General features: G+C 45.6%; 1 protein-coding gene across 3 annotated transcripts in view; it reads right to left on the bottom strand.

Moving 5' to 3' along the window:
- COL20A1 (collagen type XX alpha 1 chain) overlaps window positions 1-27,473 on the bottom strand; it is a 51,280-nt gene that overhangs the window by 6,506 nt on the left and 17,301 nt on the right. For 2 of the 3 annotated variants that reach the window (XM_051803123.1, XM_051803124.1), the window contains exons 14-33: window positions 26,910-27,033; window positions 26,297-26,436; window positions 25,570-25,699; window positions 24,901-25,043; window positions 23,697-23,829; window positions 18,097-18,239; window positions 17,351-17,480; window positions 16,736-16,792; window positions 13,888-13,926; window positions 11,692-11,830; window positions 9,831-9,973; window positions 9,348-9,457; window positions 8,513-8,671; window positions 6,445-6,522; window positions 5,724-5,810; window positions 3,522-3,575; window positions 2,465-2,560; window positions 1,900-1,953; window positions 1,498-1,551; window positions 1,121-1,174 (exon numbers count right to left, since the gene is read on the bottom strand). In XM_051803123.1, the coding sequence (XP_051659083.1) occupies window positions 1,121-1,174; window positions 1,498-1,551; window positions 1,900-1,953; window positions 2,465-2,560; window positions 3,522-3,575; window positions 5,724-5,810; window positions 6,445-6,522; window positions 8,513-8,671; window positions 9,348-9,457; window positions 9,831-9,973; window positions 11,692-11,830; window positions 13,888-13,926; window positions 16,736-16,792; window positions 17,351-17,480; window positions 18,097-18,239; window positions 23,697-23,829; window positions 24,901-25,043; window positions 25,570-25,699; window positions 26,297-26,436; window positions 26,910-27,033 (2,067 nt within the window). The remainder of the gene's footprint in view (window positions 1-1,120; window positions 1,175-1,497; window positions 1,552-1,899; window positions 1,954-2,464; window positions 2,561-3,521; window positions 3,576-5,723; window positions 5,811-6,444; window positions 6,523-8,512; window positions 8,672-9,347; window positions 9,458-9,830; window positions 9,974-11,691; window positions 11,831-13,887; window positions 13,927-16,735; window positions 16,793-17,350; window positions 17,481-18,096; window positions 18,240-23,696; window positions 23,830-24,900; window positions 25,044-25,569; window positions 25,700-26,296; window positions 26,437-26,909; window positions 27,034-27,473) is intronic. The other variant, XM_051803125.1, reaches the window with a different exon arrangement.

The raw sequence follows: 27,473 nt of genomic DNA, 5'->3' as shown, positions 1-27,473 counted from the left end.
ATGTAGTTTATACCCTACAGGCTTGGCTTTAGATCCTTCATTATGTATTCAGATTTAGACATAGCCTAAAGCACAACCCTTTTCTTGAGCCTCCCAATACTATGTGGTTGTTTTCTTTTTGCTTTAAGACCTGTGTTGGCCTCTAATACTTTTCAACAGTAACAGCAGCTTAGAGAGTGGGAAGTGCCCTCTGTGGTCATCTCCCCTTTATCAAGTCATTTGGAGACTTAAAGGGAAGAAAAAAAATAAGCCAAAACCAACTAGCAAAAATATATTGTTTTATAATTCTCCAGCTATTACATTTAAGCTCAGTAGAGATTAACAACTGTTCTGAACAGTGAACATAAAAGAAGTCTTCAAGGCACCAGAACAGCTTTCAGAGCTTCCTCTGAAGGCTACAGTGCTTTCCTCGTATTCAGAAAGCTGAGGTTCAACCCTGCCAGCTTCACATCTTCCCAGGATGAGCAAGTCAAAGTTATGAGCTGAATTCAACCTTAGCTCCCATAAATAACTTAGCACAACTGCTGCCAAATTCCTTGTAATTGAGAAGTGAGACTCAGCTGTGAGAATCAGTAACTTATCAGGTCTACCATCCATCAACTAAACCCAAATTTGGTTCAGTTTCCCATGTAAAATGAAATGTACCTGTGGTGCCTTCAAATTAACAGATGTAAATCAATAGATCTGAAGGTTCTGCTACTCTGGGCACAGCAGAGTGCAATACACTTACCTACATCCAGCCCTGGCAGCAGGTATTGGCAATGGTGTGGGGAGTAAACCTTTCACACCTGCCTCCATCCTCCAGCTCCTGCTGATTTCAGTCTAGCAAGCCAAATTACTTCAAACTCAACCAACAGTTGGAAAACAGTGGCACCAGGAAAGCCAAAATAGCAAAACAAGCATCTCATTGCTGGAATAAATCTTCCTCAGGACTCGCCAGAAGAAGCCAAGGTTTTTCTTCTTACACAGAGAGTGCCAGGGGAAGTTGTCACCTGCCCAATGTGCCAGATATTCCCCATGGTGCCCCAAGAAGGGTTTTTGTCCTGACACTCCCAGATGAAACCCTGAGATTCTGCTGAGGAAGAGATTCTGGCATGGATCACTCTTAATGAGTACTCACCCTTGGTCCAGGAGGTCCTGGAGGCCCAGCTGTGCCTTCTAGTCCCCTCACCCCCTGCAAAGCCAAATCCAGTCATTTACTAATGAAAGAACTCTAACAGACCTCATAAGCAGTAGGATGTTTTTTCCATGTGCTGCTTTTAACAGGAACTTGCTAAGAATGGGTAAAAAATGCATCTACCAAACAGCAAGAAAGGTAGCACCTGCTCAAATTTGGCCAAACCTGAGATGACCCCATTTTTTGACCCAATCCCTCTGGCTTTGTGAAAAGACTGTTCACTTCTGCACTGAGTGAATTGGGAGAACTGGATGTTTTGGTACACTCACAGCAGATTTTTAGGCACCCGGGCATGAATACTCAGAGGTGAGGTGTTTTACCTTTGCACCTTGAAGTCCATCCCTGCCTGGAGCTCCCTGCACACCAGGAATGCCCTGTGAATCAGAATTGCTGGATAAAGTTGGCATCTGATTATCATTGCCCTAATTCATCTTGTGACAGTGGACAGAGGAAAAAGATGGAAAAAGATGGTTATTCTTTAAACAGAGCAAAGACTGTTATCCCAGCTTTAATTCTATTATATCTGGCTTCCAGATAGGTCTGTCTTTCTTATCCCAACTGACTCAGTTTCCCTTGGGAAAGTGATGACACTGCAAAATGAAAGGCAGTTCCCAAGCAGACAACAGCAACAGCTCTGTGGCTTTTCAGTCTTGTTTAAAATAGTTCCTGGGACAAAAGGACAAATCTTTGGGACAAGTAGAAGAAATGGTGTCTTTCATTACCTGCATGCCAGGAATTCCAGTGTCTCCTTTCTCTCCTTTAATTCCTGGTGGTCCCTTGGATTAAAACAGAAGCATTCAGTTAGGCACATGGCAGCAGCACCCTTTAAGGAAAACAGCATCCTGCTGCTCCACATCCACATCTCAGGTTGTTCCTGCTCCCTGCAGTGCTCCAGGGTAATTTGCAGCCACAGCACATGCGTGGGGATTCTGCCATCCCAGACATGCATGCAGAAGCTACTCCCTGCCAAGCAATGATGATCACTGGAAAGGAAAGTGCCTGAATATTCATAGAATATCCTGAGTTGGAAGGGACCCCACTGGGCTGTTTTCAATAAAAGCCCATTAGTGAGAATCTGGACAAAAGCAGGCTTTGGCTGGAATGAAAAAGTGCAGGGCCTCATCAGCACAAAAAATATTGATTGTCATCTCTCCCTGGTGCAGCTGTTCAGCTGCTGGTAAGGATGATGTAAATACACAGATCACAGCATTGAGACACCCATTTCTGAGACATGTTCTCATTGCAGAGAGCAAGTAACAAAAAAAGGCAGTGGAAGAGATCACATACCACAGGACCCTGAACTGTGATTCCTTGGGAACCTGGAGAGCCTTGCTGGCCACTGGGACCTGCTGGTCCTACTTGTCCAGGTGGGCCTGGTTCACCCTAAAACCAAAGACAAGAAAAGAATCATAAGGAAAGGAAGTGTTTAGTGCCTGCTCTCCTCATGGGCTGCACTGCTGACCTGGTTCAGCATTCACCATCTACAGGATTCAAGATAAAGGTGGGACAGTGAGGGGATCTCTAGTAACCTCAGCTGCCTTTGCCTTTTAGGTCTATGGTTTTGGTTCATCTGTCATGAAAGCAGAGAGCAAAGCTGCAGAGGGTGCTTTGCAGAACATGATTCACCTTCCCAAGCAGCAGGTTATTCCTGTTATTCAAGATGGTCTGAGAACAAAGGGAAATGTTCCTTAACCCATGGCTGAGATCTGCATCCATTCTCATTCCTTCCCCAGAATCTTTCCCCTCTGACCATGCTGCTTTCCCAGAGGTCACCCCAAAGAAGGTGACCAGTGGGCTGCTCTGGCTCTGCCCTGTGTTCATCCATGCAGCCATGAACACTTGCACCAGGGTTTGCTGCCATCCCCAAGGTGGGGGGATTGAGACCCAGCCATTCCTCAGGGCTCCTCCTGAGAGCTCTGTGTGGTTCTTGCTCTGCCTCCCTCCTCACATTGCTCTGCCCCAGAGCAGTACCAGCCTGTCTGGTCCAGAGGCTTGGCACCCAGAACAAGCACAGCACAACGAGTGACCATTTTCCAGCACAGCTGCTCTCAGAGGACATTGCTGACCACGTACAGTGCCTTAATTCAGCACAGTTGGGCTCATCATCTCTATTTCCAAAGCCCAACTGATCATTTAATTCATAATAAGTGATCCTATCCTTCACAATGCACCATTAAGGCTCTGTTTGGGCTCAGCTTGGTGCAGTGAGACAGTCCCCAGCCCAAGGAGTCCAGCTCAGACCAGGAATGAACTCACCCAGCTGCACTAACAGAGGGTCTGCACTCCTGCTCCCACACAGCCCAAGCAAACAAAGCCAGAAGTAGTGCTGAGTATCAGGACTCACCTTGGGTCCTGGCTCCCCCTGCTCTCCCTGAGGTCCTCTCCTCCCAGGGCTGCCCTGCCAGTGGGACACAAAAAACATCATCATATTTATTGCACTGTAGCCAGGAGCCTGGGGGACAGAACTTTGTGCACTTTGCTACACGCAGTGAAAGGTGTTTCCTGCCCCACAGAGGTCACAGCAAATAGGGACAAGCAGAAAATTAATCAAGTCATCCAGGAAACGTGGAAAAGGGAAGAAGAAAGGAACAGCACACCCTCTTGGTGACCAGCACTGGGAACTCTGCACTCACCTCCAGCAGGGAGAGATGGAGTTTCAAACTTTCCAACCTCCCTCCAATTCCCCCAGCAAATCCATCCTGGGACAACATCACATATGGACATGGGAACACACTTGAGAAGAAAAAGGAGTGCTCACACCTACAGCCCTTTGGGACTCTGTTGGGTTTTATACTGTCACCCCAAGAGCAGAGACGTGCTGAGATCAGGGACAGCAACCAGCTCTGGGAGACCTGGCTCAGCTCTGCCTAACTGCTGTGTGGGGAGAAGAAACAATCCTTCTGGCATGAACTAATATTGTGTGAATTTTCAATATCTGAATCTGAAAGTTGCTATTCCTGAGTCTAAAAAAACACTGGATTTGTTTGAATTGAGGAGCACCTTTGGGAAAGGTGCTTTCAGAAGTGCCCAGAAAGTCATTTCACAAGTCAGCTGGATCTGGTCAAAAACCCTCATTATGGCAGCAGTGAATAGGTGGGACAAGTCCTGCTAACTGGAATTTTAAAAATAGCAATGAGTGCTGTTGTGACTGCAGCAAATTACCCAGGGTTTAGTGGTGTGAGGATAAGGTTATGTGTCGAAACCCGATTTCCTCTAATGCTTTAAAGAGTCCTGCTCTTTAAGGAGTTGTCAGTGGAGATGCTCAAACCACAGGGCAATGCAAGTGGTAATTACACACTTAGGATATTGGAGCAAACTGTGACAGTGGAGTGTGCTGTTAATTAAACTTGCACCGGAATGAGCAAGTAATTACTCTGCAATGAGAAGCTGTTCCTTGCACGGAACTGAACTCACAGCTAAACCACAGGGCAATGCAGGAGGTGATCTGAGACCTTTTCACTTTAGAAAGGAGGCATATGCTTTTTTTAATGGTTATTTTCCAGGAGAAAAGCAACTGGAATGGTTGAACTGAGGTGCTCTGGTCAGACTGTCAGGTTTCAGCTGTTTTGTGCAAATAAAATGTTTTCCCCCAAACTTTCAAAATGCAAATTTTTTGATAACTGCCTCCTAGTGTTTAACTGGAATATTTTCTCCTGCGATTTAAGCCTATGGTGACTTTCCTGCATCCATAATGGATAGGGTAGAATATTGCATTTGCCCTTTATCCCTGAGCGTATTACATATGTAATGACTGCTTTCTCTTCCCCCTCATTTCTTCAGGGTTTTCTCACAAGAGACATTCACTGAAAAGAAAGAGAGCTTTGGGGACAGACAGGATTGCAAAGTCTCCCCTTTCTCTTTACACCGCCCACCCACACAGACACTTAAAACAGTCCAGTTTAACATACTATCCACATAGGAAGGTTTTGTGGTGGATTGAGGGTTTTTTTTTAAATTTAGAGAGTTTCAGAGCCTACAATCTATGACATCTCTGCAGACATGAAGGGTGACCTGTCCTCCTCTCCTAAGAGGATTAACGTGGTACCAGGAACTGCTCAGCCTGTTCCCAGCTGCAGCTGTTGCATTGCCAGCTCACCATCTCCCCGTTTCATCAGCATCTGAAATCTGAAGGGCAGCTCTCAGACTTGCCCTGGCACGAGTAGGACCTCAAAGCTCCCCAAGATAGGATGAGAGGAAGTGGCCTCAATTTGCACCAGGAGAGGTTCAGGTTAGGTATGAGGGTAAATTTCTTCACCAAAATGGTTTTCAAGCACTGGAACAGGCTGCTCAGGGCAGGGGTGGAGTCACCATCCCTGCTGGGATTTAAAATGTGTACATGTGGCACTTGGGGACATGGTTTAGTGGGCTTGGCAGTGCTGGGTTAATGAGTGGATTCAATGATCTTAAGGACCTTTTCCAACCTGATTGATCCTGTGACTCTAAAGCCTCATGGAGCCCCAGGAGCACTTCCCTCATACCCGTAATGCCCAAAAACCATGAAGCAACAGCAGCCCGTGTAATATTCTGCATGGAAGGGTGAACTCACAGGGGGCCCTGGGGGTCCTGGCAAGCCTGGACGGCCAGAAGTGCAAGAGCAGGCAGGAGCCAAGGTAGGGCAGGTCTCCTCATCCCTCTGAAATGGAATCAAACCAAAGGGTCATGAGCAGCTGCATAGCAAGAGCAGGGGGGATCACAAATAAAATATTCAGTGTTTCAAAATTCAGTCTTTCAGTTAAAGAAAAGCAGAATTTTTTTTTCTACTCCACTGAGATTTTTGTGAGCAATCAAGTGCTTTATTTTTCTGTCAAATAACAAGTTAAGACAAAAAACCCCAGCGAACCATCCCTGCCTATAATGTGCAAAACACATACTGGGAGATAATTTTTCTCCTTGCTAAGTATTTATACACTCCATAAAGCAGTTTTCTGTGTCGAGAAGAAAAGTGCAAGCAAGAGTGGGAGATGTTGTGCCTCAGGGCTGAGATGGCAGCAAAGCTGCAGGGCTGTCAGGGCTGCTGTCACGGATGAGGTCGTGACAGGAGGCACAGACACTGCACCAGGATTTGGTGCAGGATTTCTTTTTGAAGCAAACATAGTTCTGCTTACTTCACCAAGAAACACACTGATGTTATTCCCAAGAGAAGAGGAAAAAAAATATTTTCCCTCCTGAGTCTGTCAAAATCATTCACAGTGTCAGTTCAGTGCCATGGACTTGTTCCATCATCCCCAGTTTCCTGTCAATAAGCTGAGTGGTCCCTCTTGTCTTACCAGTGCAGGGAGATCACAGCATCTGTCTTCCTCTGCCCCTGTGCTGCTGCACAAGATCTTCAAAGACTGCAGCTGGAACTGGGAAAAAGAGAGAGTTTGATAAGAAAGTACCATTGGCACCCACCATCCATCACCAAATCTCATGAAGTTCAAGTGACAAAAAAAATCTTCAGTGATGATTTCTCAGGACTCTTCCATATGATCCCATCTATAATTGTGCCACAAAAAAAACCACAGCATGAAAAGTATCCCCAGATATTGAGTGTTCTCCAAGCCCTCAGGTCTCTGTCTTGCTAAGCAAGCCAAGGAGCAGCTTCACAGCAGCAAAGACAAGTCTCCAGTTTACTCACAGCCTTGCAATAGCAGCAGGTTCTCAAGTAATTGGGCTTCAGCATCACCAAAATGTGAAAGCAGACTTTGATTTATTCCCCTTGGGGGTGTGGAGATAAGAGTAAATGTGGCAGCAGCATTTCCCAGGGCAGATGTGACCCCTTCCCAAGAAATCCCAACCTGTCTCTCTCGCTGCATCCCTAACAACCAACACATCTTCCCATTCTGATTAACAAAGGAGCACACAAAGCCAAACAAAATAATGAGGCAGAGATTATTTTTGCTTTCCTTGACACCATTTCTCATCTTTTTTTTTTTTTTTCTTTCACTTCATGCATTTAAAAACAAGTGACCTGTACAGCCCAGGGAGGGTGACAGGCAGCATATGGATATAGATGAGCCCTGTAGATCAAGTGGCATTTAAAGATATCTTAAATTAAATGAGGCTCCATGATAACCAGTAATGAGACACTCTGTCTTCTCAAGGGCAGCAGAGCTGTGGAAGATGTGAAACGTTTCTGGGCTGGAACGGCAGTGGGAGTAGGGGCAGCACAAAGCTGTTCATTACTTGGCTAGACCTGCCTAGCTGAGCTGCTGGCAGGGAGAATTTGGGAGGGATGAGGAAAGCACAGATTCCTGCCTTCTTTGCCACAGACTTGTGATCAGATTGCTACAGAATTTATTTAGGAATTAAGTGAATAATTTTTGAATACCAGTGTCTCTTGGTTTGTTTCACAGTGGACCCCAGAATTTACAGGCATTTCCAGTGTCCATTTTTTTTCCGGGTATATCTCAGTTTGCAGCTGGGAAGGCACGTGGAACAAACTGTTTTTAAGTGCTGCCTTAAGGCAAGGGGAGTTATAAATCACCTGATGAGCTATTTTCCCATGGACTTATAGATCTAAGAGCAGAGCCAAGGAGTAAAACCTTCACATCAGTGGTGAATGATTTCCGACAGCCCCAGTAGCATGTTGTGAGTGATGAACCTGTCACTGATTGTGCACATAATTAACACTCCTGTTTTGGGGAGTAAGTATGGAACAGACTGCCAGGAGAAGGCATACAGGGGTGTTTTTGTCCTGAGGAATGTGCACTGGGCTGTCTCAGGGCAGGAAACTGAGTCCACACGTTCCCTTGTCCTTTCCCCTGGCAGTGCTGTGTGAGGGGGTCAGGACAAACCCACAGGCTGGCACACACTGTTTGGGTTGTTTTCTTTTCCAAGCAGCAGCTGATAAAGGGTCTCTATACTGAAGATTATTCTCCTTTCATTTGCATCTAGATAGGCAAGTCCAAACACACTGGAGACTGAGGCACATCCAGCCCCACTGCCTTCAGTCACCAGCATTTCCCGACATCACTCCATGGGGGCTGATGAGCACAACCTCCCCTTGCAGAAGCAATTCCCAAACCCTCCTGTCTCCTTCAGCATCTCAGTGCAGGAGCTGCGCTTCCCCAGTCCCCAGGGGATGCAGCCAGCAGAAGGCACCTCTGGGACACGCTCACGCTGCTGCTTGTGATCACCATCCCCAAACCCCGGCAGGAGGCGGGAGGGACGAACGCGCTCTCCCGGTGCTGGGAAAGCTCATTAAAATCACAGGGATCAGCGGGATCAGGGCACGGCTGTGCGTCACAGCGTGTTGGGAGGCATTCAGAGAGACAGTGCTGTGAGATGGCTCTCCTCTCCATCTGCCCACCCCAGCCAGATCCAAATGGAGCCCCCCCGTTCTCCGGCACTCACCGGTGCAGACCCGCTCCTGGGTCCTCTGGTCCTGGTCACTTTTCCCAGCATGGTGAAGCCGGCGGTGGAGATGCTGCCGACGGTGTTGATGGGTTTCTCTGCTATTTTCTTACAGTCCAGATAGAGTTTGATCTTGAAGTGGCTCACGGCCACGTGCACCTGGGCAGCAGGTGGAAAAAGGTGTGTTGGAGCTCTGCGACGAGATGAGGGAGTCTCTTACAGACAGTAATGCCTTCTGCCCACTTCCCAGACTGCTGCTGTTGATCCCCTCACCTTTCCTCGGGAGAAACCTTTCTGGACCTGTGATATTAAATACCTCAATCTTCAGAACTAGCTGAATAATGACCCTGCCCACAGACACTGATGGAAAGTGCTCGTTGCACATTTGGGTGCAATACCTTTTCTCTGAGGACCTAGATAGCCAAAACCCCCACCCTGCTATGAGTGATAAAGTGGCTTTCTCCCAAAGCTGGATTCTTTTTTTTTTTCCTTCTTCCAGCACTAAATGATCACCAAAATCCAAAATTGAAAAACAAAGAAAAAATTGTTTTTTCATTTTTCCCTCATTATTAAGACCTAAAAACCACCTCAATTTTGGAGTTTCTGGGGAAAAAGGGAATCAATATGTGGAAATCACGTTTTGATCACAAGAAAAACCTAAATGCTTTACAATTATAACTTTCAGCATATCAAAGAGGTCTGTCAGTTCCCTGGCAATCAGGATGCAAAGCATTTGGATAATCACTCCTCACTTTGAACTATACACATTGCTGGCATAACACTCCCAGACCAGAGTGGGATTGTGAGCCACATTTCTCCCTCTTTTGATAAGGACCTTATGAAAGCTCCCATAGAATATCTTCTTCACTTCCTGCTGGTCAAAGGAGACTTCCTGTAAATCAGCCTTGTAGTCATGATTGAAATAGGTCAAGGATTTCTTACTGGCTACAGGGGAAATAAATAACAGCTTCGAATTAAAAGAGAAATTGATTTCATCCACAGACACAATAGTAAATAATTAGACTTAAATAAGGTGGAAGATTTAGTATACTATCATGAAATACTTCTAAACAATGGAAAACAATATGTAAAAATAAAGAATAGGTTACAAGCAGAATGAAAATGAAAATATGTCTTTTAATTGCACTTCAAGGCAGTATTTTAAATGCAAGGAAGGCAGCAACGGGAAATCTTCTCACAAAACCACTGCTGAGTAACAAAACCATTAAAACTTTCCAAGTGAACGCCAAAGCGAGTTCTGCTGCTCGCAAAATGCATGCAAATACCTGAATGTAATGTATTCAACAAGAAAGCTTACGGTCAAGGTTAACCCCCAGGAGAGGCTGGAAGTCCTCATCTGTTATCTGCCACACGGCAAAGGGCTCCTTGGGGGTCTCGGGCAGGAGGCGCAGGAGGATGCTGATGGTGTGCTCGGGTGGGATGGCAAAGAGGTGGATGTCACTGCAACGAGACAAGCCAAGGAAACATCAAGTGACTTAAATCAACAGGCAACATCCTCCAGGCAGGGCTCGTCCAGCCTGTTTCCTGGGCAGGGTGGCCTGGAAAAGCTTCGCTGCCGAGAGTTGATCATGATACGCCTGGAAAGAGCCTGGACCCTGTTTGTGCGTCCCTCTCAGGCTGTTGAGGTCTGTGCTGAGCAATGAGCACTCATGGGCCTTCCCCTCGTGCCTGGGGGATGCTCAGGTCAGTGTCAGTCCATCACTGCCAGAGCTGCCTTAGGGAATGCCAAGGCACAGCGAGTGCAGCTTTAATGCTTTCCAAAATAGAGCCCAGCAGAGGCTTACAAAACACCCCTGCCAGGTTCCAAAACACTACGCCAGGTCTCCTTTTCAAGAAGGAGGAATGATTGCCATATATCATGGGGTAAATCTTTAAACTCTTGGCTTAGGAACATGGTTTAGTGGTGGACCTGGCAGTGTTAGGTTAAGCGTTAAACCTCGATGACCTTAGAGGTTTTTTCCAACCTTAATGATTCTGTTAGTCTAAATCAGTGTAAATACCCTTCAGGGATAAGCACTGAGCCCACAGAGAAGCCCCCAGTGGGTCCCCACATCCCAGCTGCAGGATTTAGGTTCAGCAGCAGTGAGAGGATACAAGGCAAGTGAGGAAGGTCACATTGGTTATGCCTGAAACATGCCTGTAATGTGAAACAGGACACATTTGCATGGGCATATACACAACTCATTAACCATCTTTTCAGGACTGAGTCATAAATAATACGAGGTTTTTCTTTCTTTTTCAATTTCTAAAGGAGTAATGTCCTTGGAATGGCATCTATAACAGCTGAACAAAAGGATTTGCCCATCCTTTTCTGAGTATTTAGACCAAAGAGTTCTCTGAATCTCCCTCACTCTGTTTACTCTAAGAAGCTTTACTTCTTTAACTAAGATTAAGCGGAGCCAGTGCCTCAGTAATTAGACTTTAAACAAAATAGCAATGTCAGGAGTCAGATCACTCCTGATTCATAATCATAAAAAATGAATGAGGTCATGGGAGCTGCCTGGCCCGCTTGGGACCCTGCAGAGACGCTTTGTACGCAACGAAACGGGGTCAAGTCACAACCCAGAGTCAGTGGTTACTCCCTCTCATCAATACAGCCCCAGCTGCACAGAGCAGCTATGAGAGTAATGTTTTCTAAAGCAAAGATCTCTCTCCAAACCAGAGATGTTGGGAGAAGGGATTGAAAATGAAAATATGACCTAAAACTGCCATCACTGAAGAGTAGGTGGCTGTGGACAGAATGCCTAAGGAATGGTGCAGTGTCCATACATGACATGATCCTGATGTCCATCACAGCAACTAACACTGCTGGAAAAAGTGATTTTGTGGAAATGAAAAGCATCACTGGGAAAATGTTTGGCTACACAAAAGATGCAATAAATACTGTTGTGTTCCCTTAACTTCTGTGTGACATGTTCCAACTCATCTTGAGAAAAGTCAGAGGTTTATTTATAAATACATTAGGCAAAAAACATCTGGCATTCTTTTCAGTCTGCCAGTGGTTTGATTTAGCTCATCTTTACCATTTTGTTTCGAAGTTGCCAGTGGGGGCTGCATCATCCCTCCCCAAATCAGTGACCTTCTTTCCCATGCTCACAGCTAATGTTCATGCATGAGACTGAGCATGAAGGTGACACCAGTCACAGCTCTGCTCCCACCTGGTCCTCTGGGTGAGCTGAATGTCTCTGAACAGGGTGAAGGTGCGGGAACCGCTGAACACGAAGGGCTCCATGGCCACGCCTTTGATGGAGGAGTATTCCTTCTCTACTAAGCCAAAAACTTCCATCATGTCAAATCCTGGAAGGGACAAACAGAAAAATCAGTGATTAGAAAAAAAATGCAAAAGAAGTGTGTTTGAAGAGCAGGTAGAATTGGCATGGAGAAGGCAGTAAGTGTAAATGCATGGCAACATGACACCAGCAAGGCTGTCCAAACTCGAATGTACCCCACAAATGGCAGCCAGGGAAAATAAGTTTGTGTCTGTATCCTCTGTGCATACTGGCTGTATTCTCTTCCTCTCAGAGGAGAGTGGACTAAAGATGGAGACTTTCACAATTGTGTTTTCAAATCTTCAGAATGAAAAACAAATGAGAAAGACGTTACTCCAACAATTTCTCCTTTTCAGCTAGACACAAAATATTATCTTCAAATGACGTGGGATCAGTCCAGTAATTGCTAGCAGGGAGAGACAATTATTTCTGCTCTGAAATGCCTTATATATGAGAGTCAGAAACTGAGGAAAGAACTTTAAAATATGAGCGTTTCCATTTCTCTCTATTTTCACCAGACACTCGGGGGTGACCTGCCTCATGTGGTTTACAGATTCTCCTCTGACACCTCTGACATCGCCTCCCTGGCTCGTGCAGCTTCATCTCTCCCAGCTCCAATTAAAGCTCCAAGTAATTTTTTTCATTTCAGTTTCCTGTTCAGCTAGACAAGATCTCACAATTTGGATTCTTTCTTAGTTTATCTGAGTTTGCAGCAGTCTGGGTGAAGGAGATGGTTCCTTCTTTAGCAAATGGAAGGGCTACAGCTTCATTTCAGTGAGGTGCTTTCAGTCCAGATTCCCTCACTCTTTCACTGTTTACAGTCTTCTGCAGTTTGTTGCCTTGAGTTTTTCTTTTGCCTGGGGGTTGGTCGAGGATGCTTTTATTTTTATTTTTTTTTTTCATTTTCCAACAGTACTAGGGAGTTTGCCAAAGTAAATTACCTACTTGAGGGCCATTAATCTCTGATATGGAGCTTCTGGCACTGGAACCTCCTTTAAGAGGTGCAAATGTAAAGACTGAAAAGAAGGCTTGAGTCACAATTACAGACATATTGTAATATAATCGTATTATCATCATAGAATCATGGAATCATAGAATGACTTAAGTTGGAAAGGACCTTAAAGATCATCTAGATCCAACCCCCCTGCCATGGGCAGGGATGCCACCCGCTAGATCAGGTTGCTCCAAGCCTCATCTGGGCTGACCTTGAACACTTCCAGGTATTCCATCACACCATGAATCTGTCATGGAATGGTTTCAGTGATCTACTTGTCAAGGAAGAGAAGGAGAGGTCAACACTTGTTGTGGCTTTATGATTTGACTGCTTTGGCTTCTGCATCCACAGACTGGGCAACAGTGCTGAGAGTCTCCCAGGTGAGGATGCACATCCCTGTGAGCTGGGAGGGTCAGGGCTGGGAGCTGAGCAAAGATGAAGTGACTCAGCCACAGAGTAACCAGAGTTGGGACCTGGAGCCAGTTTGTCGGTCTGAACTGTATCACAAAATGCTCCGGGAAGGAGGTGATACCACTTTATAAGCAGAACTAATTGTTTTCTAAGTAAGAAGTTCTTACAGCTACCCCAACAGCATGAACAGCTGCTGTGGCACAGACAGGAGAAATGGGAAGTCACTGCCCTAGCAAAATCCATACAGCCTGGCTGCAGAGAGCTCCTCGGGCATCTAATCCTCCTCCAGAGGATGCAAAGATGATCCTGGGGACAAACTGAGAGGTTTTGTGTTGGACATACTGAGGAGCCTGCATGAGTTAGGAATTTAAATCCTCTTGACATTCAATGGCTGTTTGAAGCTACACTTCCTTAAGGCCCATGAAAATCCTGGTGTTAAGCATTAACAGCAGAGAGCACGAGCTGGTGGAGCACGAGCCATTGGGAACACCAACTGAGGTACTGCAGAATATTCTTCTACCTGATAAAGGATATTTTCCAATTTTGGTCCTCACACTTCTCCCCTTTTCCATGGGACTTCCCCTGACCCCCCCTCAGCTTTTGTGCGTGTTTCAAAAGCCAAGACCAGTGGTGTGTTGAGTCACAGCCCAGCATCACCAGGGCGTGATCTGCTACTGTACCTCGTGTGGAGCCCTCGGCAGAGGTGATGGTGGGGCAGGCTGTGAGAACAAAATGAAGAGGAAAAACTGTTAGAGGGGGAAAAAAAGGCAGGAAGGGGTTATGGAAGCAAAACAAACACAGTTCCTCTAGATAAAGCAAAGGAAAACCATAGAAAAACTCAGAATATTCCGCAGCTTAAATCAGAGCCTGGACTTCAACTTTGTTTATATATTTACGGAGAAAGAGAGAATTTATGCTTGTGCAAACTTAAAAGTTGTTTCTTGGCTTGCCCATCATAAAAATAAAAATACTGTCTTTCATCATCAAACATCTTCATGATCACTTTCTTTTGACTGACTCACCTGGCACCTTATGATATGAAATACAAGGGAGCATCATATTTGGCAGGTTTCTCTTTAAAAACAGACATCAAAGCACTTTTTTTTTTTTTTTTACAGTGCCTCGGTGGTGTTGTAAAAGAAAGATACCAAATTTTGTACCTGAAACTTGAAATACACAGAGCAAAACTATATATCTCAACTTGAGAGTTTGGCTTTTGAATGTGTTTCAGAGATTCCCTTGATGAAACCTCTGAGATGCCATAGGACAGAAAGCAAAACCAGAGGTGCAGAGACTGGGATGTGACGCTGGAACAGGAGGCACCAGGGTTATGGGCTCTCTGTTGAAAAGGCTCAGGTGAGGGGGTGCTTTAGAAAACAGCTCACGGATGTTACTTTCAGTTATCTGCTGCCACGTAAATCCCAGGCCATGGATGCCAGATGGAGCTGGAACAAAGGGAATGCTTGATGCAAAATGAGAAAAGTCCCTGAAAATCAAGGACACTTGACAAGATTGGCTGCTTCAAAAATGGTTTTCTAGGTCATCAGTATAATAGAATCTAGGAGATCATTTTACTGAGGCTTTGTTGTAGCCTTGCCATTCTCGCATCAATGCCATTTTGTACCTCAGCAGAAAATCAGGCCTTTCAGTTTTTCATACCTCGCTTTTGTAAAATACGTAAGAAATTTAAAGGGGGTGACTTACCCTCCCCGAGAGACCTGAGATTCCTAAGTCTATAGGAGTGTCAATGCCATTCTTCAAGATTGAGAAAGGGCACCCAAACCTATGATTCTGATAGCCATGAGACTGCCGAAGCCAGGATTTAAACCACAAAGACTTACAAGTTGCCATGACCTCCATTGTTCAACCTGATGCTTAGTTTTACACGTAAATACCATAATTCTGTAGAACTGGGTATAAAACTATTGAAGAGATCCATGGAAATCAGTTAAAAAATCAGTGTCTGAGTCTTGAGCCTCAAAACCATCTCTTTGAGTTTGACCCTGGTTGTGGAACAATGTCCTGCATTCAGGGTAATCTGACTTAAATCTCCTACTTACACACTGCTCTTACCCCAGCCTTGAGCATGGGGCATCCACAGCTTCTCTGGACAACCTGTGGCAGGCCCTCACCATCCTCACAGGGAAGAATTTCTTCCTAACATCTAATCTAAACCTGCCCTTTGTCAGTGTGAAGCCATTCTCCCTTGTCCTATCACTCCAAGCCCTTGTAAAAAGTCCCTATACAGCCTCCTTGGAACTGAAGAACAGTGAAGAAAACAAAATGCCCCCAGAGTCACATAAACAGGCTACAGACTTGTCCCTTCTCCGGGTATCTGACTTTCTTGCTTGGGGAGTCAGTGAGCTCATTCTGACTCTTGTCCAGGCTCCAGGGTCCCTCTCACTGACATCCCTGGCAATTCTCACCTCCTTCCCAGGCTGGTGGCACTGGGATTGCTCACAGTTCTTTGATCTGGCAATGCTCAGTTTAGGTGAACCATATCAGAGTCAGGGCAAGGATCCCTGACTTTGGCAGTTTCACTTCTGCTTTGAAGATTTTTCCCTAGACTTTCCAGCCTAGGATTCCTGCTGTCTTGTTATTCTCTTTGTTTTTTGTTTTTCTCTCCAAACCCCAGCCCAGTGCAGTTATTCACTGTACAATAAACATTCACTCCTGCAATGTCAGATCATTTCTCTCAATAATTTGGTTATATATCTTTTTCTGCACATCCAACTATTGTCTCAGCATTGCTACATATTTCTCTCATTCTTCAAAAAAAAAGATACTTTATAAAACATGCTGAATTTAATACTCCTTCTCTTGTCTTTTCAGCTTTCATAGCCAAACAGCTATATTAAATTCTACAAGGTGACTCATCAGCCTTATGGGAGGATTGTTTTCTGCTTGAAAGTTCACAGAACTTTTCCACAGTGATCTGAACACCTCAATAAACCATTTGAAAACTTAATCCGATATATTCTTTGTTGGTTAAAAATTAGCAATTTTTTCATCTAGGTTGCTTCATTCTTCAATCTTTACTTCCCTCAACAAATTTGAAAACTGAAATTTTGTTTGGAATGGTTTCAAATAGTCAAGAAAAGCCAGCGATGACATAATATCTGTATTCTAATATTTACTTCTTAATAACTTTTTATGACTCTGTAAATTCAACATTTCCTCTCTAATTCATTTCATAGTTTGCTTTATATCAGCTATGAGAACATATGCTCATTAAATTTAATAAGGGACTTTACAAGGAATTTTAATTTGAAGCATGTCATCCTTCTCTTTGCTCCATTTTGGTCAAGTTGTACAGAAATCCTATAAATACTATCAGTCTTTATACTAAATGAGTCTGATTTTAAGAAGTCCTGTGGTTTCTAGTTGTCCTTGGACAGTCCCCAAGGGTGTCTGTCAATAACTGACTGACAGACCTGTTCCTGCTGCTCTGCAGAGTCCACACTGTGCCGTTTGCTACAGAATGAAAAACAACAACAGCAAAGCAGAACTTTATAGGAGATCATTTACCCTCTGGTTTAGGTGGAATGAATCCTCGTATTGAAGGGAACTTAGACAGCACTGGAGCTGAAAGAGAAAACAATCATAGTTGTTAAGAATCACTTCTTATCATGTTGATAAGAATCACTAAGGCTGGAAAAGACCTCCAAGGTCATCCAGTCCAACCTTTGACCGAATACCACCACGTCCACTCAACCATATCACAAAATGCCATGTCTACTTGCTTTCTGAGCATGTCCAGGGATGGTGACCCCACCGCTTCTCTGGGAAGCATGCTCTGGTGCTTAACCAGTCTTTCAGTGAGGAAATTTTTCCTAATATCCAACCTGAACCTCTCCTGGCACTCCTTGATGCCACACGTGAGCTCCGTTATTCAGGACTGTGGTCCCTGGCTCGAGACCTGGAGGGCCTTCACCTCTTCCCACTCATCCCAGAATTGTCTGGAGTACAGAAATTGGGGTAGGATTTTCATTTTTCAAGGCCAGTAGTTTACCCTTCTGAGCAAAACTCCGGCCTCAGCCAGAGCCCAGTGTGAGTGAGGACATTTCTGCCCCAACAGAGACTGCCTCTGATCGACAGATGGAGGGCTACAGAGAACATGTCCATTCTGACAGATACATTTACCTGTCCGTCCCGTGGTGGATGTGCTCTCACTCTCTCCTGTGTAGTGGATAGCAGAAATGGTCACTTTGTAGGCTCTGTCAGGCAGCAGTGACTGCAGGGTCACACTGCTACTTTTGCCAGGAGCCATGATCTAAAATGGGATGAAAAAAGAGCCAAATGTTAGGGCAGGCTTCTCATTCTAGCTCTTATTTACACCCCAGAGCTCGGTACAGGAGTTCTAGTGTCAAGTCCTGGGACATGGAGCAGTATCCCTGCTCAGCTCAGCCAAGGAAGCCTGTTGCTCTTGGACTAGACATGCCCAGGGGAAAAGCATTTACCCATGTGAAGACACCAATATTCCTCATAGAAATACAGTGGAAGTGCCTTATGATAGAATAACCAGTCTGCATTTAAGCAGAAAATCTGTGTTTTAAAAGGATGATGTTTAAGCTCCCTAAGTAGGAGGGGCAGTAGATTTATCCCCCACCTCCCTCTGCCTCCAGAAATTCTCCACCCCAGTTCAGGGAGCAGAGAAAGCCACATTATTAGTGGTTTTGATGACATAAGTATCTTAATTACAAAAAAAGGCTCGGGGTTGTGTTCACAAAGCAACACATCAGGAAGAAGAAATTTAGGTTTGTAGTCCTGTGAACCTGATATCCTCATGGCAAACCTGACTAGAGTGAGCAGAGCTCCCCTGAGCACGACACTGTCCCCTTGTCCCTCTGGTCCAGTGTCTGTCACCCACAAAGGAACTGGAGCTTTACCGTCTGCTGGGCACCAGCATCAGAAACAGGGCTGTAGGTGATTTTGTAGTGTTGTACACGGCCATCAGGGGGGGTCCAGTGGATCTGAAGGCTGGTGGGGGTCTCGGAGTCGATGAAGAGGTTGGTGGGTGGGCTCCGGGAATCTGCAACAGGGATTAAAGGTGAGCAGCACAAAAGGTGGGCAGTGATTCCCAAATGCTTCAGGGCTCTGCTGTGCAAGTAACCAACGCTCAGGGCAGAAACAGCCACCTTGGGGACCAGGCAGGAGAGAAAACAGATTTTGAGGGGATGAGGATTGCCCAAGCACAACACGCCACAACTCAAGCATTCAGCAATTCACAGACTCCCCTCAAAATTCTTGGAAAGGAGAAACAGTCCTGAAGCACAAGGCAAAGAGATCCTTTGTATACAACACGGACAAACATCAAAGCATACTCTTCATAAAGACCCAAACTGAAACTGAATTTCATCAAAAATCTAGAGGCACACTAGACAAACAGCTTTACTGCCAATTAAACTCAGATCCCGTATCAAAGTTAATCCATCATAATTCCTAACACTTTCCATTTTTTCTTTCTGATTTAAAATTACTCTTAAAAACCCCCAGGGTATCCAGCACACCACAGTTTTGTTTTGTACTTCTGACACCAGCACCCACAACCTTGAGGAAGGGACTCACATGCAGTGCCTGAGTTACTCCCCCTTCTCTAGCCCTGCACTGTGATGTATGGATGGATCCAAATTGGTGATGGTCTGAGCCACAGTCAGCCAGAAAAGGGTTTGCCAGAGACCAAAGCTGAGTAATTTTTAATTATGTAAATGCATTTGCTTCCCTGGGGTCCTGCTGTGCAGCAAACTGGACCTGAGGACAGAGGTTGTTATGCTGGAGTGAATTCTCTGAGCAGAAACTGAGAGTTAGTGAGGGAAAAGCAGAGGTGGCTAAATCAGTTCAAACAAGGGGGCTAGACAATGGGGTCCTCTGCTCCCAGGATTTGTTTCCAAGCAGTGTCTCACTCTGTATGAAGGCATGTGTCTGGTCTTGAACCCATGCTGGTGTGAAGACACAGAAGTCTTGGGCTCAGAAAATGAAGAATTTATTCAGAGGAGACCAAAAATGATGGATGAGCCCTAAAGATGGTCAAGGACACACACCAAGGTGATGAGATTTCTATTCTGCAGTTTTACTTGCAAGGATCTTCTGCCCACCCAGCAAAGTGTGGGGTGACCTTAGAGCACAGGTTAAGTGAGGATTATTTGCATCTCCATTGATTCTCCTTCCCTTTTCTGCATAAAATGAGTTTACTTTTACTGAGGCTGAACCAAGACTGCAGCAGCTGAATCAGGCTGGAGGCTGTAGCTGTGCATCACCGCAAGGTAAAACAGAGAAGAAAACAAGTGTGGGAGGTAAAGTCACTTCAGCAGCACTATTATTAGTCAGTCCTCTATGTCTGCATCTTTACTGGCTGCACTGGCTGTTTCCTTGAGCTGAGGTAAGTGCAGACTCTGCTTAAATGAACTTTGAAGGGAAAGTTAGGGAAAGTCTTCTGAGTCCGGTTTATTCCAGAAAGCCCTCAGGCCTGGCAGGATTTGATGGCATGGACCTGACAGCAAAAGGAAAGGTCACCTCCTGAAGCTGCCCAGGAGGATAGAAACATCTCTGACACAGAGGACACCATCTGTGTCTTCTGTAACCTCTTGAACCTCTGCTCCTCCAGAGGAGGAATCCCAGCCTGCCTCAGGTCTAACCAGAATGACAGGTACATATTCAAATAAGAAGCAAATGCTGGACTCCACTCCATTAAAATACTCATCTACAATGATTATTAGCCCTGTTTTTTCCCTGCTACCATGGGTTAAAGCGTCATCCCCACATTTCAATCCTTTTTATTTGCCACATATGCTCTGCTGGGAGGAGCTCATTGTGGAGTGGGATAAAGAGCTTGAAGACATTTCCCAGCCCCAGGCTGGAGATGCTGCTGGCACAGCTTAGCTGGAGGAACAGGGCACATAACTTCATACTTCACTTCAGTGCAAAGGCAGCCAGAGTGGCTCAGCCCAGCTTCAGCAGCAGTTCCAAACTGTATCCAAACTGCTCTCTCCTCATCCTTCAGGACTGTTTTATTTTTCTCAAGCTCCTTTTCCTCAGCCTGGATGAAAGAACTCTCCCTCAATATAAAAGAAGCCCCCATCTGCTTCTCAGCAGGACCAAAGCCAGCCCTTCCAGCATTTTCCAAGGATCACCTCCCAGCAACCTCTCCATGTGCCAGCAATTTCCTCTTCCAGAAAGCATCATCTGCACACCCACGTGCTTGCACGGAAGGTTTGTGTTGGTTTGAAGTACCATTAAAGTTGTTCATTAGTATGACAAATGATCACTGTGTAAAGCCTTTGGTCAAGGATAAGAACTTTGTTACACTTGACAAGTTACACAACACACTGAAAGGAGAGCTCTTAACTCAAATGAGAATTCAGTCTAAATATAACAGAGAGACAAGAAGAAACATCAGAACCATGGATAATCACATGGTAACAATTTTGTTGTCCATGGGAAATACATCAGTGTGCTTTTGTTCCTGCTCTGCCTCTTGAAAAGTCTGCAGGGAAAGGTTTGCTAACTAGGTTACTGAAAAATAATCCTAAACTTTTCCTTTTTTTTTTTTTCCTTGTTAAGGCTGAGAATTGGAAAAAATCCACTTCTTACATGTATTTTGTGACAACTAAAGCACTCCCTTTGGCACCAGGTTTTTCCTTGGGTTTCAGGCTCATGTAGGAGTGAGGCAATGGCAGAGAGGGACCAGACTTATGGAAGGAGAGAGGGGCATCCCAGCTCTCCCTCACTGGCACAGCAGCAGGGAGGGGTTCCTCCTAGAAGGACACCCAGACCACGTGGCACTGGTGGTGGGAGTGAAATTAGGGTATCTCAGTTATTTATGTTGCAATGATCTCACTCCATTTAAGTAGTTAAATATCTAAAAAAAAAAAAAATTATTTAAAAAGACATGACCTGAGTCTTTCCAGCTACACACCTTAACTCCAAAAGTAATTTTTACTCCTTCGTGCTCTCTCTTAATATTAAATTAAACAATTACATCTTAAGCACTAAGTGCTGAGCAAGATAAGAAGACAAGAATGGACATGAACCATACCACAGCCCCAAATTTTGTTTCCCTTCCAGCTGAAGCTACTCACCCATTCTGAATTCATAAAGTGACACATCTCAAACTGTAACTTTGAAACAACCTTTCTTCCTGCGAAAAAGATGAGAAACCTCATCCTAATCCTTCCAAATGACATGTCACAGTGATGAATGTTGCTGGTTTTCATAAGAGGATGACGTGTCTGGTGACCTGTTTTCCTTGAGGGATTGGTGTCTGCAGGGCCCCAGAGTGGAACCCATTTGGTCTCAAAATGGGCATTTGAGGTGGGACAATAGGGATTAGTGGTCCTGAATGAAATGACCTTGGTGTTCTCACCTCACCCCCAGGGGAGGGACACGGTACCATTTTGCAAAACCAGCATGCAAAGGGCATCACTCTGACCTGGCATTTTTTTTCCTTCACCTTCAAAGAAGTATTCCTGGAAGGATGAAGGACAGGGAGAGAATCTTCTGTTACCAGTGCTTCCTGCTGAGTTTCACTTCAGACACTGCCCTTAAAGTTCAGCATTTCTTGGAAATTCTACCGAGACATTTTGAAGAAGAACTTTGTGACTTGACCTGTTCTTATATAAAGGGATGTTGCCAAGAGAGGAAAAGAGAAAAACCATGATGAAAGCAAGAGTGGTTTCTCAACCTCCTCTAGCACGTACTTCTGGTTTTGTTCAGCATAACCTGATCAGTGCTATTCACCAGGCTTCAACTCAAAGTCTCTGCCATCCTGAGGAGAACTGACAGGTTTCATTGCTGTTTCAGCCCCTAGAATTTCATTTTGTAATGAAAATTAAGGGGAGAGGGCTCAAAAATCAAATCAAGGGGTTTGGGTTTCCAGATAACATAAGAGGTTTCCATGCTGTAGCTGGATAAGTTACTATTCACCAGTTCTGACATGTAGGTTGACACTGTTGGACATCCTGATCACTCAGCACAGTATGAGTGGGTAGCTTCTGCTTGAAAGACTGAAGATTTGAAGTATAACCAAATCCCAGAATTTCCCATATCCTACAGAGTGCCACATCTTCCCATACATCCACTGCACAAGCCTCCAGCAATTTTCTGGCATCCCCAGGTTTCCTCTGAACTGCCCAAGACCAGCACTGGAAATCACAAGCCACCCCTTCCTCTGGGTCACTTCTCTGCAGGTACTTCTTACTTTAAATTTTAGGAAAGAATTAACATCAAAACCACTAATTTCATGTGCAGATATCATCTGGGAGAAGTGTGGCAGTGTCCTGGCTGCCTCTGCAAACCGACCAGCAGCACCCAGGCACTGCCCCCCCTGCCCAGCTGCACACCTGGTTTCTTTGAGCGCTTGGTGATTTCTTCGTGCAGAAGGCAAAGCCTGACATCCCCAAGGCGTCCTTGCTCCTGAACAAGGACAGCAGCTGACAAGCAGAAATCAAATTGCTTTCCCTGTCCCACCGGGCTGCCAACAGCAGCAAGGACTGGCTTGTTCCAGTGTGCCCAGAAAGGCACTGTCACTGTGCTGGCAGTGGGCTGAGGGAGCTCCGCTGACACTTCATAATTCACCACATAAAGCACAGTAATTAATTTTTGAACCCTCTAAGCAGCCCTAATTTTCCATTTATCATTATATATCTGTAGGGTGTTTGCTTTCTTGTTTTTTTCTTTTGTCAGTACATTGCTCCAAGGCACTTGTCTGAGGTAGCTTTCTACAAAGATATGTTATTATTATTTATTATTAATAAAACCTGAGCTTCTTGTTCCAAGACTGCCACTCACTTTGAGTTTCATCAGTTCAACACCAGCCTAAATGAGCTTTTTCTGCGAAGGAGGTTGAGAGCTGAGAGATGGAGGAGGAGGACTGCTGTTGTTGAATGGATTGCATTCCATTCACTGCCAACAAATCCATTTTACACGCAATATTAATTACAAGGACCTCTGGGAGTGCCACTTTTTAACCTCCTATCCTGCCTGTACAAAGCCAGATTTAGATAATGCTTCCAAGGCATTATCCTGCAGGATTCTCTCCTAATTTTATGAGTGCCCTCAGATGAAGCACAGCTCAGCAATGACGTAGCTGAAGAAATCCTCACCCTCCTTAACAGACAATGTTTTACTAACAGGAAACATTCATTAGGCAGCACAGTGACACATTCAGCTGAACACCCTGCAGAAAGCCAAGTCATTTGAATCAATACACTACACAGAAGCACGGGGAGGGAAGAAATATATTCTACATGAAACACATGCAAGGGTATCAGATGCCTTTAAATGCACCAGGCTGATGTGTTTGCCCAGTCTATTTTTGTCAGGACAAACTAAGAACACTTTAAGGCATTTGTAGCTTCTTTTAGACATTTGGGTTTGGGTTTTCAGAGCTGGAGGTGACCAGGTCTGAGTTGCTGGTCTGTGATAAGCTCTGAGGCATCCCATGGCCTGTTTGTTATCCCTGGGCTGTGGATTCCAAGCACTCATCACTTACTGGTCCTGTGATGAACAGAAACCGTGTCGCTTCGAGCACCATCTTTGTAATAGGCCCAGATGGATATTTTGTAGTCAGTGTTCTTCTGCAAGCCTGGCAGGACAGCTGTTGCCACATTTCCAGCAATGGAGAGCTGCAGCAGGGGAAGAGATGAGTCAGTCACATTCCCAGGCATCCCCAAGCTGGTTCATGACATCCAGGTGTCCACCTCAGTGGTTGCTCACAGGCACAAATGAGTTAGCACTGGGCTTTGGGGACAAAGGGTACTGTCTGGGGCTGCACACATGTAAGCAAAGGCAAAATTCCATCCCTGATTAATGCAGAGCAGATGCCCATGCATTGTAGCCCAGTTATATTGAGGAGCTCCTTCAGTATCACAACACAGTGGTCTGACACAGTCAGCCCACCTGGAGCACAAAATCCCTTTGCTGAGTTTCCAGCTTTTAGGAGAGCTGGGGACAGAAGCCCCAGTACACCCCTGTTCCAGCCCAGATGTGAAGCATTGCAGGAGAGACTTGTGTATTTAAGCCACCATTTAAACTGCTGTTTGACCTCATACTCAAAAAAGGGGTTTGAGATGGAAAAGGTCACCTGGTCCATCCCTGCCCCTCCTGCACCAGCTCTGTCTCTGGTCATTCTCCTCTGTGTGCTTCTCACCTGGACCTCATCCTTCCTGAAGAGCAGTATCCCAAAAGTATCAGTGTTTATAGCTCTGAGGGGAGCAGAAGTAGCTTCACCTGTCTTAGAGGCAATACCTCCAGCTATAAATATTTGAGTATTGTCTTTTTCTTGTCCACAACAACTTGACATTGTGGGCTGGTGATTCTCTGCAACCCCAGATCTTTTTCTACTGAATTGCTTCTTAGCTATTTGTTCTACATCCTGTATACCTGTAGTTAATTATTCCTGCCTAAGCTTAATACTTTCTGCTTGTCCCTATTAAATTTCATCCTTGAGGTTTCCCGGAACACTTCTGCAATCTTCCCAGAGCCTGTAGGACTCCTCCCTACTGTGCCTTCTGCTTCCAGCACTAAAGGTGACTGCTCCACTGAAAGCCAGATCCAGGACAGACCCTGCTGAACTGTTCCATTGCTTAAGAGTGTTTACCTGAGCAGTTTTACACCACCCTGTTGTAGGCGAGTTCAGAGCCATCAATCAGGCACAAAGCCAACCCAGCTCCCCAGAGCTGTGTGTGGGTCCATACCTCCTGAGGCTTCTCTCCACTGGCTGTGCTCCACTTGATCTGATAGACAACCACATCAGAGGCAGCGACAGCTTCCCACTGCAGTCGGAGGCTGTTCCCAGAGAGCTCCGTGACCTTCAGAGCACGCGGCGGGGGGACCTTTACTGAGGGATGCAGGAGGAAAAGGAGCTGAAGTTTGGGCACTGACAGCACCTTGTCAGAGCCAAGGTGGGGAGCAGATGGCTGGGGAGCAACACATCAACCAAGCAGATGTCTGAGACCAGCCTGTCTGTCACTTCTTCAGACCCACATGACAACAGTCATCAGGACAGAGAGGGGTAAATTATTTTTAAAGCCCTAATTAAGAAGGATTATCTCTTTTATGGAGAGGACACATGTCACATTGGTTTTGTGAAGGGGAGAAGGCTAGGAGGGCTCTCAAGGACACAGAGGTTAGTGATACATTATGCTTTTCTTCATTTGCTCCTTTTCTTTATTCCCTCCACCTAATTTTGAACATTACACAGTTGGACATATTCCACACACAAAGAACAGCAGCCATCTGTGCTTCGTGCAGGGGTTTTGGCCACGAGCTGCTGGGAACAGTCTCAGAACATCCCTAATTAGACTCACACAAACCAACTTTGTCACCTGTTACTGAGACTAAAAGTATTTCCATTCCCTACTTACAGGTGGTAACATTGCCAGTAATTGGAAAGGAGTCCCCTTCATCATATGCAGATCTGACACTGATGAAGTACTGGGTGAGGGAGGACAGAGGTCTCAGGACAGTGGATGTTGCAGTGCCAGGAACTTCTACCTGCAGTGGAGGAGTTGTATGAGTTTTGTACGAGACAGGCTGAGACAGATGGAGTTGTTCAGCCTGAAGAAGAGGAGAGACCTTACTTCAGCCCTTCAATACTTAAAGGGTGCTTATAAGAAAGGAACAGACCTTATAGCAGGGCCTGTTGTGATAGGACAGGGGGTCATGGTTTTAGACTACAAGAGGGTAGATTCAGACTAGATATAAGGTAGAAATTATTTTACAAGGGTGGTAAAACCCTGGCACAGGTTACCCAGAGAGGTGGTGGATGCCCCATCCCTGGAAACAATCATGGCCAGATTGGACAGGGAGCTGAGCAACCTGATCTAGTTGAAGATGTCCCTGCTCACTGCAGGGGAGTTGGACTAGATATTTATGGATGTCCCTTACAACCCAAACCATTCTATGATTCTATGATTAGGAGAGGAACAGGGGTACAGCTGCAGAGAGGTCAGCAGGTGGGTGGTAACTGCATCGGAGGTGCCCATTTCAGTAAAAGTTAAAACACTTCCAGCAGACGAGCTCTCCCCGAGCTGTGGAAGGAGAACAAGTTTCCCAAGTTTCTTCTCCTTCCCCCAGCCCCCAAGGACTCACCTCTCCAGTGTTGCCCCCTCTGCTAGAAGCATAGGTGACGTGGTGAGCTCTCACGGCGGCAGACGCGGCCTCCCAGCTGACTCGAACGGACGCGTGGCTGAGCTCGGAGAAGCTCAGGAACCTGGGGGGACTCAAGGCCACTGCAACAACAGTTACTGACAGCACTCTGAGGCTTCACAGGCTGCACAATGGCAGTGCCACTGTTTGCCTCCTACTGTTCTTAGATGATCCTACCTTGAACTAAGAAGCTCATTCACCATGCAGGGATATAATCGCTCTATGTCACTACCATACATGTGTTTGGGAGGCTGTGAAAAGCTACCTGGGTTTTAGGTGGAGAAACAGCCAAATAATTCTCTTTTTCTCACAGACAAAAGAGACCTCAGGGAACAACTTTTTCTGCAGTCCTTTTTAACCAGGGGAAAATCACTCCTTTTTCACAGCTCACCATGTAATTAGAGATCCCCTCAGGGACCAATATTCGCTTAAGATCAGGCAGGGAAGAGGCAGCATGTTTACAAGCCACATGCACAATATGGGAAGCACCTCATTTAACACATCTCTCCTGCCTTAAGTGTTTAATAACAACTCAATAAGCAGCAGCAGCACTCACAGGTGGTTTCCTGGATGCTGGCGGGATCGCTCGCATCTTCCCCGTACATCGCGTACACCGCCACGGAGTACTCAGTGCTGGGGGACAGCCCATCCAGCAGCACCTCGGGCTGGGTCACCTTCACCTGTCGACAGAGAGCTGTTTTGGGGCACCCTTCAGCTCTAGGGTACCTGTCAATGCACTTAACAGAGAAGGATCTTACAGAAACACAGGCCAAGGTCCCTTTGGTTTCACTAAGGAGACTTCTCCACCATAGGTCTTAGAATTCAGAATATCCTGAGTTGGAAGGGAGGCACAGGGACCATCGAAATCCAAGACCTGGCCCTGAACAGGACAGCCCCAAGAGTCCCATCATATGCCTCAGAGTGTTGTCCAAATGTTCCTTGAATCCTGGCAGGTTTGGGGCTGTGACCACTTCTCTAGGAAGCCTGTTCCAGGGGCTGGCCACCTTTTCCTAATATCCAACCTAAACCTCTCCTGCCACAGCTTCATGCCTTGGGTCCTGTCATTGGTCACCAGAGAGCAGAGATTGGTGCTTTCTTCCCTCATGAGGAAGCTGCAGAC

Source organism: Manacus candei, unplaced genomic scaffold (genome assembly GCF_025592945.1).
Source record: "Manacus candei isolate 608988 ecotype Guabito, Panama unplaced genomic scaffold, ASM2559294v1 h1tg000057l, whole genome shotgun sequence".
NCBI lineage: Eukaryota > Metazoa > Chordata > Aves > Passeriformes > Pipridae > Manacus > Manacus candei.
The sequence above is the reverse complement of the archived record's forward strand: the minus strand, read 5'-3'. Positions and strand labels throughout refer to the sequence as shown.